Source organism: Xenopus laevis, chromosome 2L (assembly GCF_017654675.1).
Source record: "Xenopus laevis strain J_2021 chromosome 2L, Xenopus_laevis_v10.1, whole genome shotgun sequence".
Lineage (NCBI taxonomy): Eukaryota > Metazoa > Chordata > Amphibia > Anura > Pipidae > Xenopus > Xenopus laevis.
In genome coordinates, this window is record NC_054373.1 from 61,502,675 (window position 1) to 61,519,945 (window position 17,271).

At 40.1% G+C, this 17,271-nt stretch overlaps 1 protein-coding gene and 1 pseudogene across 1 annotated transcript; one reads left to right on the plus strand and one right to left on the minus strand.

Moving 5' to 3' along the window:
- Positions 1 to 7,965, plus strand: part of LOC108707478 — a 32,855-nt pseudogene extending 24,890 nt beyond the window's left edge.
- A 1,932-nt stretch (positions 7,966 to 9,897) lies between these two features.
- On the minus strand, positions 9,898 to 13,432 carry sh3bgrl3.L (SH3 domain binding glutamate-rich protein like 3 L homeolog). Its single transcript, XM_018245702.2, has 2 exons — positions 13,158 to 13,432; positions 9,898 to 10,214 (listed from the first exon to the last, which is right to left on the minus strand). The coding sequence occupies exons 1-2, from the start codon at positions 13,200 to 13,202 to the stop codon at positions 10,017 to 10,019; spliced, it is 243 nt and encodes an 80-aa protein (XP_018101191.1). The 5' UTR covers positions 13,203 to 13,432; the 3' UTR covers positions 9,898 to 10,016.
- Positions 13,433 to 17,271: the final 3,839 nt, after the last annotated feature.

The window sequence follows — 17,271 nt, forward strand, 5'->3', positions numbered from 1 at the left end:
AAGTTAGCGCATACAAACAGTCCCGTGGGTAACTTCAGCTAATGAAAAATCAACACATTGACTGCATTTTTGTGGGGTAAAAACACAGAAATATATGTTTACCCCCAAAACCCATATATTTTTGGAAAGTACACATTCTACCGAATCTAAAATGGGTACCCATGCCTTTCTGCTCCAAACTACTGAGTCGCAAGGCTTTCCCACAATTGTCGGTTTTGGTGAAATATCTGAAAATTGCCTCAAAGCTTCAACTTCCCAGCACCATATCACCCATGTGTCATTATGTACTAAGAAAAAGCACCCTAAATATGATTGCCAGGGTTCCTCTGAACATTTTGGTGGCCATTGTTCATAAGTTTACCAAAGTATCTGGCATTTAGAGGCCCCAAAATGAAGTTAGCGCATACAAACAGTCCCGTGGGTAACTTCAGCTAATGAAAAATCAACACATTGACTGCATTTTTGTGGGGTAAAAACACAGAAATATATGTTTACCCCCCAACCCCATATATTTTACATATTCTACAGAATCTAAAATGGGTACCCATGCCTTTCTGCTCCAAACTACTGAGTCGCAAGGCTTTGCCAAATTTGGCGGTTTGGGTGAAATATCTGGAAATTGCCTCAAAGCTTCAACTTTCCAGCATCGTATTGTCCATGTATCATTACCAGCATAAAGCATCCTAAAAATAAACATAGGGGTCTACTAAACAGTTTGATGCCCAATGTGCATAGATATACCAAACTATGTGGCGCACAGAGACCCCCAAATGACAACATGTATAGACATTTTCACCGCTGACGCACTGGCTGCTGCAATATAACCACCCGGTGTGTGTATTATGCGACATTAGACCACCTAACAGTACAGAGACCCCAGAAAACCATATATTTTCAGAAAGTACACATTCGGACGAATCCAATATGGGTAAATAAGTGTTTCTACTGCAAACTGCCAAACTGCAAAGCAATGCTGAACATAACGGTTTTTATCAAATTTCTGAAAATTGTCACAAAGCTTGAATTTTACCCCATTATATGCCCCACATTTCGTAACTTATCAGCATAAAACATCCTAAATATGAACGCCAGGGGTCTACTGAACACTTTGATGCCCAATATGCATAGATATACCAAATTATGTGGCGCACAGAGACCCCCAAATGACAATAGTGTATATACATTTTCACGGCTGACGCGCGCTGGCTGCTGCAATATAAGCACCTGGTGTGTGTAATATGCGACATTAGACCCCCCTAACAGTACAGAGACCCCAGAAAACCATATATTTTCAGAAAGTACACATTCTGACGGATCCAATATGGGTAAATATGTGTTCCTACTGCAAACTGCCAAACTGCAAAGCAATGCTGAACGTAACGGTTTTTATCAAATTTCTGAAAATCGTCACAAAGCTTGAATTTTACCCCATTATATGCCCCACATTTCGTAACTTATCAGCATAAAACATCCTAAATATGAACGCCAGGGGTCTACTGAACACTTTGATGCCCAATATGCATAGATATACCAAACTATGTGGCGCACAGAGACCCCCAAATGACAATAGTGTATATAAATTTTCACAGCTGACGCGCTGGCTGCTGCAATATAAGCACCTGGTGTGTGTATTATGCGACATTAGACCCCCCTAACAGTACAGAGACCCCAGAAAACCCTATATTTTCAGAAAGTACACATTCTGACGAATATGAGTAAATAAGTGTTTCTACTGCAAACTGCCAAACTGCAAAGCAATACTGAACATAACGGTTTTTATCAAATTTCTGAAAATAGTCACAAAGCTTGAATTCTACCCCATTATATGCCACACATTTCGTAACTTATCAGCATAAAACATCCTAAATTTGAACGCCAGGGGTCTACTGAACACTTTGATGCCCAGTATGCATAGATATATCAAACTATGTGGCGCACAGAGACCCCCAAATGACAATAGTGTATATACATTTTCACGGCTGACGCGCTGGCTGCTGCAATATAAGCACCTGGTGTGTGTATTATGCAACATTAGACCCCCCTAACAGTACAGAGACCCCAGAAAACCATATATTTTCAGAAAGTACACATTCTGACGAATCCAATATGGGTAAATAAGTGTTTATACTGCAAACTGCCAAACTGTAAAGCAATGCTGAACATAACGGTTTTTATCAAATTTCTGAAAATCGTCACAAAGCTTGAATTTTACCCCATTATATGCCACAGATTTTGTAACGTATCAGCATAAAACATCCTAAATATGAATGCCAGGGGTCTACTGAACACTTTGATGCCCAATATGCATAGATATACCAAACTATGTGGCGCACAGAGACCCCCAAATGACAATAGTGTATATACATTTTCAAGGATGACGCGCTGGCTGCTGCAATATGAGCACCTGGTGTGTGTATTATGCGACATTAGACCCCCCTAACAGTACAGAGACCCCAGAAAACCATATATTTTCAGAAAGTACACATTCTGACGAATCCAATATGGGTAAATAAGTGTTTCTACTGCAAACTGCCAAACTGCAAATCAATGCTGAACGTAACGGTTTTTATCAAATTTCTGAAAATCGTCACAAAGCTTGAATTTTACCCCATTATATGCCCCACATTTCGTAACTTATCAGCATAAAACATCCTAAATATGAACGCCAGGGGTCTACTGAACACTTTGATGCCCAATACGCATAGATATACCAAACTATGTGGCACACAGAGACCACCAAATGACAATAGTGTATATACATTTTCACGGCTGACGCGCTGGCTGCTGCAATATAAGCACCTGGTGTGTGTATTATGCAACATTAGACCCCCCTAACAGTACAGAGACCCCAGAAAACCATATATTTTCAGAAAGTACACATTCTGACGAATCCAATATGGGTAAATATGTGTTTCTACTGCAAACTGCCAAACTGCAAAGCAATGCTGAACATAACGGTTTTTATCAAATTTCTGAAAATTGGCAGAAAGCTTGACTTTTACCCCATTATATGCCCCACATTTCGTAACGTATCAGCATAAAACATCCTAAATATGAACAACTGGTGTCTACTGAACACTTTGATGCCCAATATGCATAGATATACCAAACTATGTGGTGCACAGAGACCCCCAAATGGATATATAGTATATAAAATTTACAAGGCAAAACAAAATAAGGCAGTAAAGAGTGAAATGCAAAAAAATCCAATAAAACCACAAAAATCAATGTTTTTTTTTCCAGACTACTGTTATCGGCCGTCAGAATCACAGTTTGAATATTTTAGCTGGGCCAAACAGGTTCTACGGCTAGAAACAAGTGAACACAACATATGCAGAGCTGGAAATGCAATAAAATGGCTAAAAATTCAATAAAATGGCTAAAAATGCACCAAAATACCCAAAATTGCAATATAATCACCGAAATAACATACAAAAGGTATTGCACAGTACGGTTAGCGAATATGCTATTCGTAATGGCAATAAAACATTTTTTTCAGCCAAAAAAAGAGACGATGCGATAAGAAAAAAAAAAAAAAGCCACAATGCCATGTATGTGCGTGTGTACAAATGGTAAATTACATGTTATGTGTGCGTGTGTGCGTGTGCACATGTGTGTAAGTGCAGTGAGTGTAAGTGACCCCCCCCAATCCCCAAAAATGTATGTGTAAGTGTGTGTAAGTGTGAATCTAAGTGTGTATTACTGTAATAAGTGTGTGTTGGTGTGTTTGTGTGTGTAATTGTTGCACTAACCTGAAAAAATCGCTGAAGACTGTTGCAGGCGATCAGGAAGAGCCCCTGGAAGACATCTGCCTCGTGGTTCCTGTCTGTGTGCTGTGGGGGCGGAGATCGACGATCCGGTGCAGGCTGCAGCAGCAGGACACGTAAGTAACACGTGCCTGCTGCTGTTTTTGGGCCCCTGGGCGATCGCGCCCCAGGGGCCACTCGATCCCCTGCTCTGCTCATTGCCTAGGGGCAGGGGATCGAGCAGGAACGGAGCGAGCGGCTCTAACAGCCGCTCCTCCGCTTCTGAACCCGGAAGTGCTGCAGAACGTAGAATCTACGTTCTGTGGCATTTCAAGTACCTTTGCCACAGAACGTAGATTCTACGATCTGTGGCATTTAAAGGGTTAAGAAGCAACTAGCAGGAATATCCTTTTTCATCAAAATACTGGGTGCCATAGATATAACAAAAGCACCAGTGATAAAGCAGATTTATAGAGGCATAGCGAGAGTAAATGTTAGCAGGGAAGATAGGAGACCAATCACCATGAACATAGTACGCAAAATGTTGGTGGTGCTAGAGGTAATTTGCTCATCGTTATATGAAGTAAAACTTTTTCAAGGGTTATTCTTAGTGATGTATTTCGCTGCTTTAAGAACTAGTGAGGCAGTTTCAGAATCAAAATCGAAACCAGGGGGTCTTTTTCTTAAAGATGTGTTTATTCGAAAATCTAAAACAGATATCTTGGGGAAAGGAGCCATAGTTTGGATTGGTGTCTTTAAACATTTGAATCTCTGTCCAGTGATGGCTGTTAATGAATTTCTTGCGATAAGACCTAAAATTGATGGCCCATTTTTCATGCATGCAGATGGTTCGTATCTGTCAAAATTCCAGCTATGTCAAATATTTTAAAGGTGCATTAAGCATCTCAGACTCCCAGTTGACAAATACAAAAGTCACTCATTTCGGATTGGAGTGGCAACACAGGCTGCTTTAATGGGCATGGACGAGAAATTCATTAAGAGTATTGGTCGGTGGGATTCAAGGAGATTCAAATCGTACATTCGTCCCAACTTAGTAGATGTTATATAGTTTTTCTACTTTTCTTTTGTAGGTTCTGAGCCATGTACAGTTTGGATCATCGGCCATTCTTATGTATTCTGGGCACAGAGAAGAGCAGTGATTATACCATATGGTCGTAACTTGGGTTTCCCTCAGAACATTACAATTCGCTGGTTTGGTATCAGAGGTGCCATGTGGGCTGATTTACCTGCCATGATTTCTAGAATGTATGTAAATTGGGGACGACCTGATATCATTGTCATCCATTTGGGTGGCAATGATATAGGTCGAATGAGAACCATTGAGTTGATCAGAAACATCAGACGAGAGGTGGCACAAGTTCATTTCACGTTTATAGATACAATTATAACCTGGTCTGAAGTTGTTTCAAGAAGAGTATGGTTATATGATGTACAGCACAGACCTCTTGAGCGTTGCAGGCGTAAGCTGAATTTTGCGGTAGCAAAATTTTTGAGATCTCTCAATATGAGTACTTACCGTCACCAGGAGCTGGAGTTGGGTGTTGAAGGCCTTTTCAGAGCAGATGACGTGCATCTGTCTGATATAGGAAATGATATTTTCAATACTGGTCTACAGACAATAATTGAGAAAGCTTTATTTAAATGGAGGTGTGCCAAGGCTACTTTCATGATGTGAAGTTGCTTGGCGTGGTGGAAAGTAACTTTTAAAAAATGTAAACAGGCTTATGGCTTGGTGTTATTAAGGCTGAGCATTGAGAATTGTTAAACAAAATTGTTAAATTAAAAATTGGCAGCCTAAGAGTACATTCTTGTACAGGCTGGCTAGGTTTATTACCAGTTATTATATATATACCTGTTATCAAAAGAAATGCTTTTCTGAAAAATATTGAGAGTTACAAATAAATACAGCTGCAGCCTTTTCTCCAACAAAAGCTCTTGGTGTCTGGTCTCTTTATTATTATTTAGTCCATCATACATTCCCATGTGAGGCATAAGGGAATTTTATATTCCATGAGCTTGCATGGGAGGGTTGATGGCAAATAAATGGTTAAATGTTACAGCAGCTGTGTGCTGAGTTTAAACTGTTTGTGAGGTAAAATTTTCCCGCCTAAGGAAGTTGCTGGGCTGATGGCTTGGCAAGGTTAGGATGTAAGGCCTGCATTGGCTAAGGGAAGGTCATGTGGTTACGCTATGAGGGTATAAAAAGGGAGCGCTGATTGTGATTTTGGTCATTCAGCGGGTGAGCAGAGGAGTCCTTCATTACCCCACCCTCCCACCCTAAAATATTTAAAAAAAATATATATATATATATTATTGTCGCAGCAGTGGAAAGTAACTTTTAAAAAATGTAAGCAGGCTTATGGCTTGGTGTTATTAAGGCTGAGCATTGAGAATTGTTAAACAAAATTGTTAAATTAAAAATTGGCAGCCTAAGAGTACAGGCTTGTACAGGCTGGCTAGGTTTATTACCAGTTATTATATATATACAGTACCTGTTATCAAAAGAAATGCTTTTCTGAAAAATATTGAGAGTTACAAATAAATACAGCTGCGGCCTTTTCTCCAACAAAAGCTCTTGGTGTCTGGTCTCTTTATTATTATTTAGTCCATCATACCATTCCCATGGAATTATTATGTTCCAAGGGCCCTTTCGATCCTACCAGGAAAAAATCCACACAGGTAAGCTTAATGTGGACAGAGGTATGTTAGGATAGAAGGGGAAGAAGAGAACAGATATGTATATTACAGCTATGCATGAGAGATATCATGGATGGCTATTTTCCCTCTGAACTTCAGAGCCGGTTTCCTGATGGAGTCACATTTCAGGTAAGAGAAGAGCTGGAGGATACACATTCTATCCACATACATCAAAATATGAACTCTTGGAAAATCTTTGCCTTGCAGGTCACAGACAAACACAAAGAAGTTTTCCAGGAGCAGAGGAGGTGGAATGATTTACCTGGCTCTGGACCAGACTGTTGGGAGCTCAGGAAGTAACATACAAACTAGCAAAAAGCCAGGTGAGAGTGTTCTCTGTAAAGATAAGGTAAGCCCATATGGGCTTATTGAATATTCTCATTGTACATTTTGCCCATGAACACGGTCACGGCTCTCCACTGACCAGTTCTTGAATAGACTGGCTAAATCTGCGGTTCGTGAGGGAAGAATTGTGCATATACGAGGTGCTGTCGAAGAAGCTCTACAAGTGTGTACATTGCCATGGGAACAGGTGTAGTTGTGAGGAAATTCCTCAGACACTAAGCTCTTGTTGTTTTTCTAAGGGGTCAGAAGAAAATGAGATGCCAAAAGAGATCTTAGTGGAATCCCCCCAACTATCGAAAGAGCAGAGGTAAAGTATTGTGATGTATTCCACTGATTTAAATGGGGGTCCAGTCATCATATACTGTAATTGCTTAGCTGTTTCTGTTTTTTAATCCTTTTTTTTTTTTTTTATCTAGTTTTTTACTTTGTCATTAAAAAAAAGATGCCCCTTCCATTCTGAATGTTAACAGCAGGATTAACTTTTGATGAAGTATTTTAATACAAAGTTAGTTGGGCAGATAATAGCTGCTCACTCAGCCCCTCTAGACTGTGGGCTCTGTCCTTTCTATAATGGCACATCTGTAAACAAAGCAAAAGATATAAAGGACTGTTGCTTTTGCCGAGACTTGAGACAGTGCTGCGGTCTCTCTCTCCCAACATAGGATTGCAGCAATAAAGTAGAATTAAAGAATACATATTTGTCCCGGTTTAATTTAGCACACAGAATATAGCAGTGTCAACTTTAAGGATCAGGTCTGAATCTGGTGATAAAACCTATAAAGTGAGAATGTTGTCTTCTGAAACCCTTGCCAACCTGCGGCATTACTTGCCCTTGTGCAGGTATGTTTTTTTATTTTTTTAAATACTTTACTATTTATTTTGTCAGCAGGGCACCTGATCTGGCCTCCTACAACATTATTAGGCCTTTCCCTTATTGTGTGTATGAAGATGATACGTGTACCTTGGAAGAGATTGGCCTTGTCCCCAATGCTTTTCAAGTTATCAGAGCAAGAAGTGGGGGAGGAACAAACAAGCAGTCACAAAAATAAGACACCTCAGTCTGAAAAAAGTTACATTTTGCATCTAAAGAACACAAAAAATTAAAAAGCTGTAATCTTTTATCTCTTCCCAGTTCAACTTGAACTTTACAGCATGCAGCCATTATGTCATATAATTCTACAATAAAGTAATACACTGTTGTTTTTTTTTATCAGTGTGGAGATAAAATTATGTTCTACTGTGAGTAACACTTGATACTTGGGAGGTGATTTTTTATCCTGACAATTTTTATTAGTTTTCAACAATACAATCATTATATGGTATATAATGGTTCAAAACATTGCATACTCATTACATTAGCCAAAATAATATACACACAATTAAACAAACAAACAGAAAAAAAATAAAAATAATAAAGGGTAAGGGTAGTGTAACCTGTATTATATCTGCATGACTCTCAGGGTAATTACATTCATACAATACATATAAGCTATAAATAAACTAGATATTGACCTTAGACATCCAAAGTTTTTGAGCTTCCAAAACTGTTTTTTTCCCCCTTAAATTCCTCGGTACTGCTTCTTCACATCCTAAATTGTTGGTCACCTCTCTTTGTGCTTGGGTAATACTAGGGACTTCTTGTTTTTTCCAAGGGAGGTGATTTCTAACACTATAAACACAGCAAACTTACTAAAGAGCCTTATGAGGCTCATAATGTATGTGTATGTACACTTACATTTCCCGCTACTTACAGGAATGATGTCTTTACACACAGAAGATAAAAGCAAAATTATTGTATAGTATCCTATACCTTTGTCAGGCTTTTAAACAGATAGCGATGGTGCCTGTGGGGTCGTTTAGTCCAATAATCATACAGCCCTACTGGATTGAGGATTATTGCTGACAGCAGCTAGCCAAAAACAAAATGGCAGGGTGCCACAGCTTGCAACTCTTCACTTGAATGGCTCCTCGTAAGATATCCTTCCATTCTGCCTATGGGCAGATGGGTTGGAGTACCATATCAGTCAGCCCACATATGGGCTTATGGCAAATGAAACTGCTTGTTTGCTTCAATATAAAGTACCGTATATACTCGAGTATAAGCCGACCCGAGTATAAGCCGAGGTACCTAATTTTACCTACGAAAACTGGGAAAACTTATTGACTCTAGTATAAGCCTAGACACAACTACAGCCCTGTCTCCCAGCGCACATTCTGCCAAAGCGACCCCCCCAGCGATCAACCGGACTTCTTTGCAAAGTTGATGGTGACAGAGAATTGCCAAACGGATTACTGTGTGCATTGTCCCACTGTCCCATTACCATGTGCAGAGGGTGCTGTTTGATATTGTCATCACTGTTAATCTTTCGTATAACCAACAGAGGGCGCTGTGTGATATTGCAGTCACTGTTAATCTTTCATATAACCAACAGAGGGCACTGTGTGATATTGCAGTCACTGTTATTCTTCCATATAACCAACAGATGGCGCTGTGTGATATTGCAGTCACTGTTATTCTTCCATATAACCAACAGATGGCTCTGTGTGATATTGCAGTCACTGTTATTCTTTCATATAACCAACAGAGGGTGATGTGTGATATTGCAGTCACTGTTATTCTTTCATATAACCAACAGAGGGCGCACTGTTATTCTTTCATATAACCAACAGAGGGTGCTGTGTGATATTGCAGTCACTGTTATTTTTTAATATAACCAACAGAGGGCGCACTGTTATTCTTTCATACAACCAACAGAGGGCACACTGTTATTCTTTTATACAACCAACAGATGGCGTTGTGTGATATTGCAGTCACTGTTAATCTTTCATATAACCAACAGAGGGCGCTGTGTGATATTGCAGTCACTGTTATTCTTTCATATAACCAACAGAGGGCGCTTTGTGATATTGCAGTCACTGTTATTCTTTCATATAACCAACAGAGGGCGCACTGTTATTCTTTCATATAACCAACAGAGGGCATTGTGGGATATTGCTCTCCCCAAGTGTACTGTTGGTATAGGAATGATTAAAAGTGACTGCAATCTTAGCTACTCAGGTCGGGTACCGCTGACCCGAGTATAAGCCGAGGTAGACTTTTTCAGCACATTTTGGATGCTGAAAAACTCGGCTTATACTCGGGTATATACGGTAATGGGTTGATTTCAGGCATTTGAGGATGGAAAATATACCTGATGTAACATTAGCTTATGGGGTACAAAATGGGGACACACTTACCCCACAAAACTGGTCATCGTTGAAGATCTGAGGTGGAATTGCAGTGGGGTTCCCACACTTCTCCCTCATTTCTGTTCTGATATTGTTATCCACAGAAATATCCACTCTCTCATATTTAATGCATTTACTATCCAGGATAAGCATAATCTCATTTTGTTTAGACTTTATCTAAAAATTAGGTTGGACAGAAAAAGCAAACATAAAGGCAAAACAGATACATTAGTAACTGCAAAATTACGGCTGTAAAACTGAAAATTACAAAAAAAAAACGGTCACACAGATGAGTTTGTGATTATTTAAGGAAGTTCTGGAGAAGGAAGTTGTCACTTTACAAAGGCAGACAGCCTGAAAGGTATTGTGTGTTTTATGCACCCCCCCCCACACACACACTTGCTTTAGGAGTAGTCTTTTCATAATTTTATTTATAATGTTTAAAATTATAGTTATTTATAATTTAATTCACAGGCACTAGGGCTGACCTGCTTGCTAAAGTATATTCTGGAATCTGGTAGGCTGTCAGGAGGATCTGTGATCATAAAGTGTGTGTATGATTTAAAAAAGTTTGGTACCTGTTAAAACTGATTGTTGCACCAAATATTACAATTATATGCAAAACTATTTTGCTCATTCTTCAAAAGTGCCATACTGCATAACCCAGTACTACAGTGTTGCTTGTTTGGCTATTTCCTTTTTACAGACTACACGAAGTGCAAATGCAGCACTAGAGTTTTTTGTTTGAGAAAAGAATTATACACAGACATTGTGGGATGGATAAAAAGTATATGCCAACACTCTTTTTTTTATTTTCTTTCAAACAGAGAGGGTACAGAAAAGTGTAAAGTACTAAAACTACTATTTAGGCATCTCCCACAATAAAAAAAAAATATATTTAGAAGCAGTTTAAAATGAGTGCTGAGGCCATGCAGAACTGAATGAGAGAGGTGTGTATGTATAATGATTTCACAAGCGCTGGCAAGCAGCAGGAAAACACCCACGCACTGAGACTGTGCGTACGAATGGAGCATTGTGGAAGGTAAAAAAAGCAGACATGCATACACAATATAAGAGGAAGTATGTATATGTTTGTTTTATATAATGGATGCACATTTTCTGGAGAACTAGTTTATGTTATGAGTTGCGAGTTGCTAATGCTGGAGTGTGCATTTTATAGTGATCAGTGGTTTCCTCCATCAGTATTTTCATTATCACACTGTGTGTGATATTATCCTTAGAATGTGGACGTTAAAGGGCATGTAAAGGCAAAAAAATAAAATCTAATTTTTACTTTGTTTAATGAAAAAGAAACCTATGTCCAATATACTGTAATTTAAAAAGGTGTACCGTTTTTATAAGAAACCTGACTATATGCATGAATTGTCAGACGGTCCCTAACTGCTCTGCAGGGAAACAATCATACTTATGAACAGCAGGGTGAGCTTTGTTAGTTTCCCTGTAGAGCAGTCGGCGACTGTGTAGAGATTTGTATTGGATTTTATTTTTGCCTTTACATCCCCTTTACTGTTTCCAGCTCCAGCTGCATGGACAAAGATCATGGAGCCAGATTTTAACAGATAAACTGGGATTCTATTTGGAGGATTATTTTGCTGCAACCATATTAAACAATACAAAAACTATAAAATCCACATTAAATCACAACACAGGACCCAGTGCAGTCTGTATATTCTGATTATTAATCAGTCGTGCTGTTTCGGCTTCTGACAGATATTATTTGTCTTGTGCTGTTTTGATCATTTATGACGATCCCTAAGCAGCCCAGACCACACCAAGCATGTGCACAGTCTTGGTCTTGCAAAGATGTTTAACAAAGTTACAAGATGGTGACCCCCTGTGGCCAACTTTGAAAGCATAAATTATTTGTTTGTTTGTTTAGGCTTGTGGCGCAGTAAGTTTGTGTTGATGTTTAGTATACAAAATACAGCATCTCTAGCCTTATTCTATTTTAGACTTTACTTCCCCTTTAACACAGATACCAGCACTTGATATAATATTAACCCTTTCTGCTGAGGAGATTTAAATGAGCCTTGTGACATGGCTTGCCCAAGCAGTTATAGGAAATAATACCTCCCAAAATGAAATATATCCATAAGTGAAATACACAGTGTAACTTCTGTGTTTGTTAATGTAACTGTCTATATTTATATCTTATTACATGTAGTTTAATAATATGTATGTTTATTATAAACTGAACCCTCTAATTATACAAAAAAAACACTTGATGAGAGTACCAAAATCTAGGCATCTTGTTTTTATGCATTATGGAGTTCCAACGGAAACTCCTGTTTTATTACCCCTGCAGGCTTATAAGGTTAGGTCAATTAAACTGCATTCATTGTAATGGTAAAAAATGTTTACTTACTGTCAGCAAGTGATGGATGATGCCCTTTAAAGAATTATTATTATTTTAAAAATATAATTCTAAATATATGTAATTAATAATGTGCTACTATGAAAATACTTTGGTAAAAATACAAAACAGGAGTAAGCACAACAATTACACATTGCACCAAAGACAAGCCTTAAAAAAGGATAACGATGGGTTAAATATATAATGATGGACTAGTGGGCCTTTGGTTGGATAGTTCTGTATTATAATAATAATAATTATTCTCAGTAGTCATCCCTGTAATACCAGACATAAAGGCTTAATTGTCCTACATTTTATCTATGCAAGCAATACAATAGGACACCTAAGCCTAAATTATTTGGGAAATATACACTGTGCTTTGTACAATTTGCCATTATTTACCTATATTCTCAATGTGTGCTTATAAAAGTTGGCATTGTGCACCAAACAACTAATAATGTGCCACATTTATTTTATTTAAATGCCCCTCAGGTATTGCTTCATGGCCACAGGGAACAGTAAATAACTAAGCACCATTAGACATTTGCAAAGCTCATATTTCCCTGAGTGGAACTATTTTCCCCACTAAAGGTACCGATTCTGGCTTTTGTGAATTAGGGCGGAGAAGGAAGCCCTGATAGCCGATATAGAAGCAACCAGTCAAACCCCCGGATGTTTAATGCAACGTTCAAACAAAACTAGTAGCGAATCTTCTTCTGCCAATGGCAAGTAACATGAAATCTCACCTCTCGGGATCCGGTTACCGATGTGAAATACACTTTTACCACCATCCTAAGCTCTAGCCGTGATCTTACTCTGCAGCGGTACTTCTGGCCTCTCCCACCATGTGATAGGCAGGGGACCAATCAGAAAAGCATACTTTTCACTTTATCTACAGTCGCCTATTCCGAAGCGTTTTTCTGTAGTATATCTTATTTATGCCTAACGGCTACTTATGTTACGTATATTTCCCGTCTGTATCTATACTCACTCTATGTCTTTAGCGCTTTAAAGGGCAACTAAAGTCTAAAATAGAATAATGTCAGAAATGCTGTATTATGTATACTAAATATAAACATGAACTTACTGCACCAGCAGCCTAATAAGACAAATGATTTTTGCTTTCAAAGTTGGCGCAGGGGGCTGTCATCTTGTAACTTTGTTAGACATTTCTGCAATATCAAGACTCGCACATGCTCAGTGTGGTCTGGGCTTCAGTTGGGAGGTTAAGCTTAGGGATCGTCATAAATTATCAAAACAGCACAAGTCAAATAATATCTGCCATAGAAGCCAATACAGCAAGACTGATTAATAATCATAATATAGAGACTGCACTGCGTCTCTGGATACAAATCTCTACAGGGAATCCAACAATGCTGCTCGAGTTCTGGGAAGTAAGGTGGGGGGGGCTCCCCCTGCCATTTGAAAGTATGATCGTTTACCTGCACAGCAGTTGGGGACCATCTGACAATTCCTATCCACAGCAGTAAAAGAAGGGGGAATTGCACTGCATACAGTCATGTTTATGATAAAAACTGTAGACATCTTTTAATTAAAATATATTGGAGATAGATTTCTTTTTCATTAAAGAAAGTAAAAATGGGATTTTATATTTTCGCCTTTACATGCCCTTTAAACAATATCTTGGGCGCCATCTGCTGTTACTAGAGCTTATACCACTAGAAAACTGTTCCGTTCTTAACTAATAAGCTTTTGCATAGGTTTAGCAATGGTTGAGACTACAGGTTGCCAGAGTAAATAGGACATTGGTGCCTGGCAACCAGATAGATGCCTTAATTCCAAACTAGAGCTTGCTTAACAAAAATGACATAATTCAATATCTACTCAATGTTTTAGTACCAGGCATAGGGTTGCCACCATTTCTGGAAAAAAAATACCGGCCTTCCTATATATTTATCTTTTTTTTCCTATTATTAAAAACACTGGGATCAACCATTACCTACCGGCCAGATGGCAACCCTAACTGGGCATCATGTGCCATTCGGCTGTAGGGTTGCCACCCTTTCTGGAAAAAAATACTGGCCTTCCTATATATTTATGTTTGTAACGCTAACTTGGCTAAGCAGACCAAAAAGGGGTTAATGTCCAGCTAGTGCTTAGAGCAGGGGTCCTCTTCCGAACCATTTTGTAACCATGAGCCACATTCAAGTGTATAATAATGTTGGAGAGCAACAGAAGCATGAAAAAAGTTCATGTGGCTTCCAAATAATTGCTGTGATTGGGCATTGGTAGCTTCTATGTTGACTTGCAGCCAATAGGAGGCTCTGTTTGGCAATACACATGGTTTTTAGCCAAGAATTCAAAAATAAGCAACTGCTTGGAGGCCACTGAGAGCAACATCTAAGGGGGTTGGACAGCAACATGTTGCTCACGAGCCACTCGTTGGGGATCACTGGCTTAGAGCATGGGTTACATGTGACTCAAACACTTCAGGCTAGGGGCTAGGGTCTTCGCTAAATGGAAGATTTCAGGAATGGTGTAGAGCAACTACAACTCTCAGGCTACTGTGCAGTAAAAGTAGGAATAAATGGGCACCAGGAGGTTCTTGCAGTATAACAGAATAACTTTCATTTGTCTGAGACAAATGATCCACAGGTTTACTTATCAGTACAGAGGCATTGGCAGCATATATAGGCACAACCGCTCACACAGAGATACAGAGGTAGATGCAGAATATACAGGCACACCTGTTCACACAGAGCTTCCAAGGTAGATGCCGGTAAATTTCCTCCAAAGACAGCACAGTGGAACTCCCTGAGGAGATATCGTCCACCTGGATAGAGGCACCCTCATGATCTCAGCACCTTGACCTGGATACTCACACAGGGGATCAGGGAACTCACTAGTAGTGATGTCGGGTCGGGATTTTCCTGACACACACCCAACCCTAACCCGCCCTCCCTTAGCCCACGCCCGCCCACATCCGTGCTTCTGGGTTGCTTTTATTTTATAGACCCACGCGCCTCACGAGGAAACTTGGGGCGACTTCAGAAAACGAATGGCGCCGAGTGCCATCCTGCGGGTGATTTACATTTTAGTTGGCGGGAAGGCAGGGGAGGCAGTTTGAGGAAATTAGTCACCCTGAAGAAGGGGAGATTTGTCTAATCTCCTTGAATCTACCTGTGTGCCCTGACCCTCAAACAGGACAATTTGTTTAGAGTTCTTTACCTGCGTTATCTCTACTGTGACTGCTGCAATTCCATCTCACAGCTGAAAAATAGAAGCAGTATTTTTATTCAAATGAAACCTAAAATCCAATATTTAAATGCATCCTGCAAGGGTTAAAGATTTGAAGAAACGTGAGACTTTGCATTTCACACCAAAATACGCAGAGTGTGTTTGCACCAGAACTGACACAAAGGTTCCTGACTCAAACAGAAGAAGGAGGCAACTGCCCACGGTAGGGGCTGAAACGGAGATGTATATTTCAGTGGGCTGATTTCAGCCCATGTGGCCCTAACCTTGAAAACCCACACATATACACAGCAGTCAATATTTCATACATAACTTTGGGGTGTAGGTGTTTCCTACACACATTGTTCTCTCTCTTTCATGCACATGGAGTGTCCGAGTGAGCTGGTTGACCTAAGGCTGAGGGTTGAGTCATAAATGAGGGTCCACCATGGTATCTGGTTATTCTTTGGCCTAAACCTAACCAGGCATGTGCCTCTTTCTACATTCACCTAGGTTTGGTCCTTATCTAAGTCGGCACACCAAAGCTCCACCATGCAGGGGGGGGTCTGTGTGAGCGGAGGCTGTGTGCACATGGGGGGACTTGCCTTGGGCATACTTCCCTTTAGGCCTGGCATTGGTCAGGAGGGCCACATAGTCTGTTTAGCTCCCATCCGCACTTGTTAGATGAGGTTGAAAGGCTCATTTTAATCATCTGATTGCTAATTTGAACAGGACAGTAGTGGAAGGTGTGACTCCTGTCACTGATTGAAGAGGAGCAGAGATAAGACATTCTTTTGACATTCTTAAGGTGGCCATACACGGATAGATCCGCTCGTTTGGCGATGTCGCCAAACGAGCGGATCTCCCTCCGATATGCCCACCTTGAGGTGGGCAATATCGGGCTGATCCGATCGTGGGCCCTAGGGCCCAACGATCGGATCCTAGCGTTCGCCAAACGGGCGGTCGGATCGCGGGACCGCATCAACGAACAGATGCGGCCGCGATCCGACGGGATTTTTAACCCCATCCGATCGAGATCTGGCCGACTTTCGGCCAGATCTCGATCGGGGAAGCCCGTCGGGGGCCCCCATACACGGGCCAATAAGCTGCCGACTTGGTCTGTCGGCAGCTTTTATCGGCCCGTGTATGGCCACCTTAAGGCATAGAGGCAGGGCAGGAAATTACTTTCACTTTCCATTCAGCACTTCCTAGATATATCTGCTCTCCCCACATTCCCCCCCGTTCTCTTCACCATTTAATTGTGTAGCCAGGGCATGGAGATGGACATCAGGTCCCTGGTGCACAAACGAGATTTTAAGATGAAGGCTTGCCTTAATAACAGTGTCCACAAAGTGGCTCCTGCCTGCTTGCTATAATTATGAATTTGCAGACTGAAGGAAACAAGATTCAAATAATCTATACAGTGTAATTATGTTGGCTTTGAAGAAGCCAACATACTGATCTACTAGTTCAGCTCATTATGTTGGCTTTGAAAAAGCCAACATCTTGATCTACTAGTTCAGCTCGTTCTTATTCTTATTATTATGTTGGCTTTGAAGAAGCCAACATACTGTTCTACTAGTTCAGCTCGTTCTTCTTATTATTATTATTAGCGCCCCCCGGTTTTCTAAACGCTACTCCTCCTACAGTTTTAGGGGTACAAGC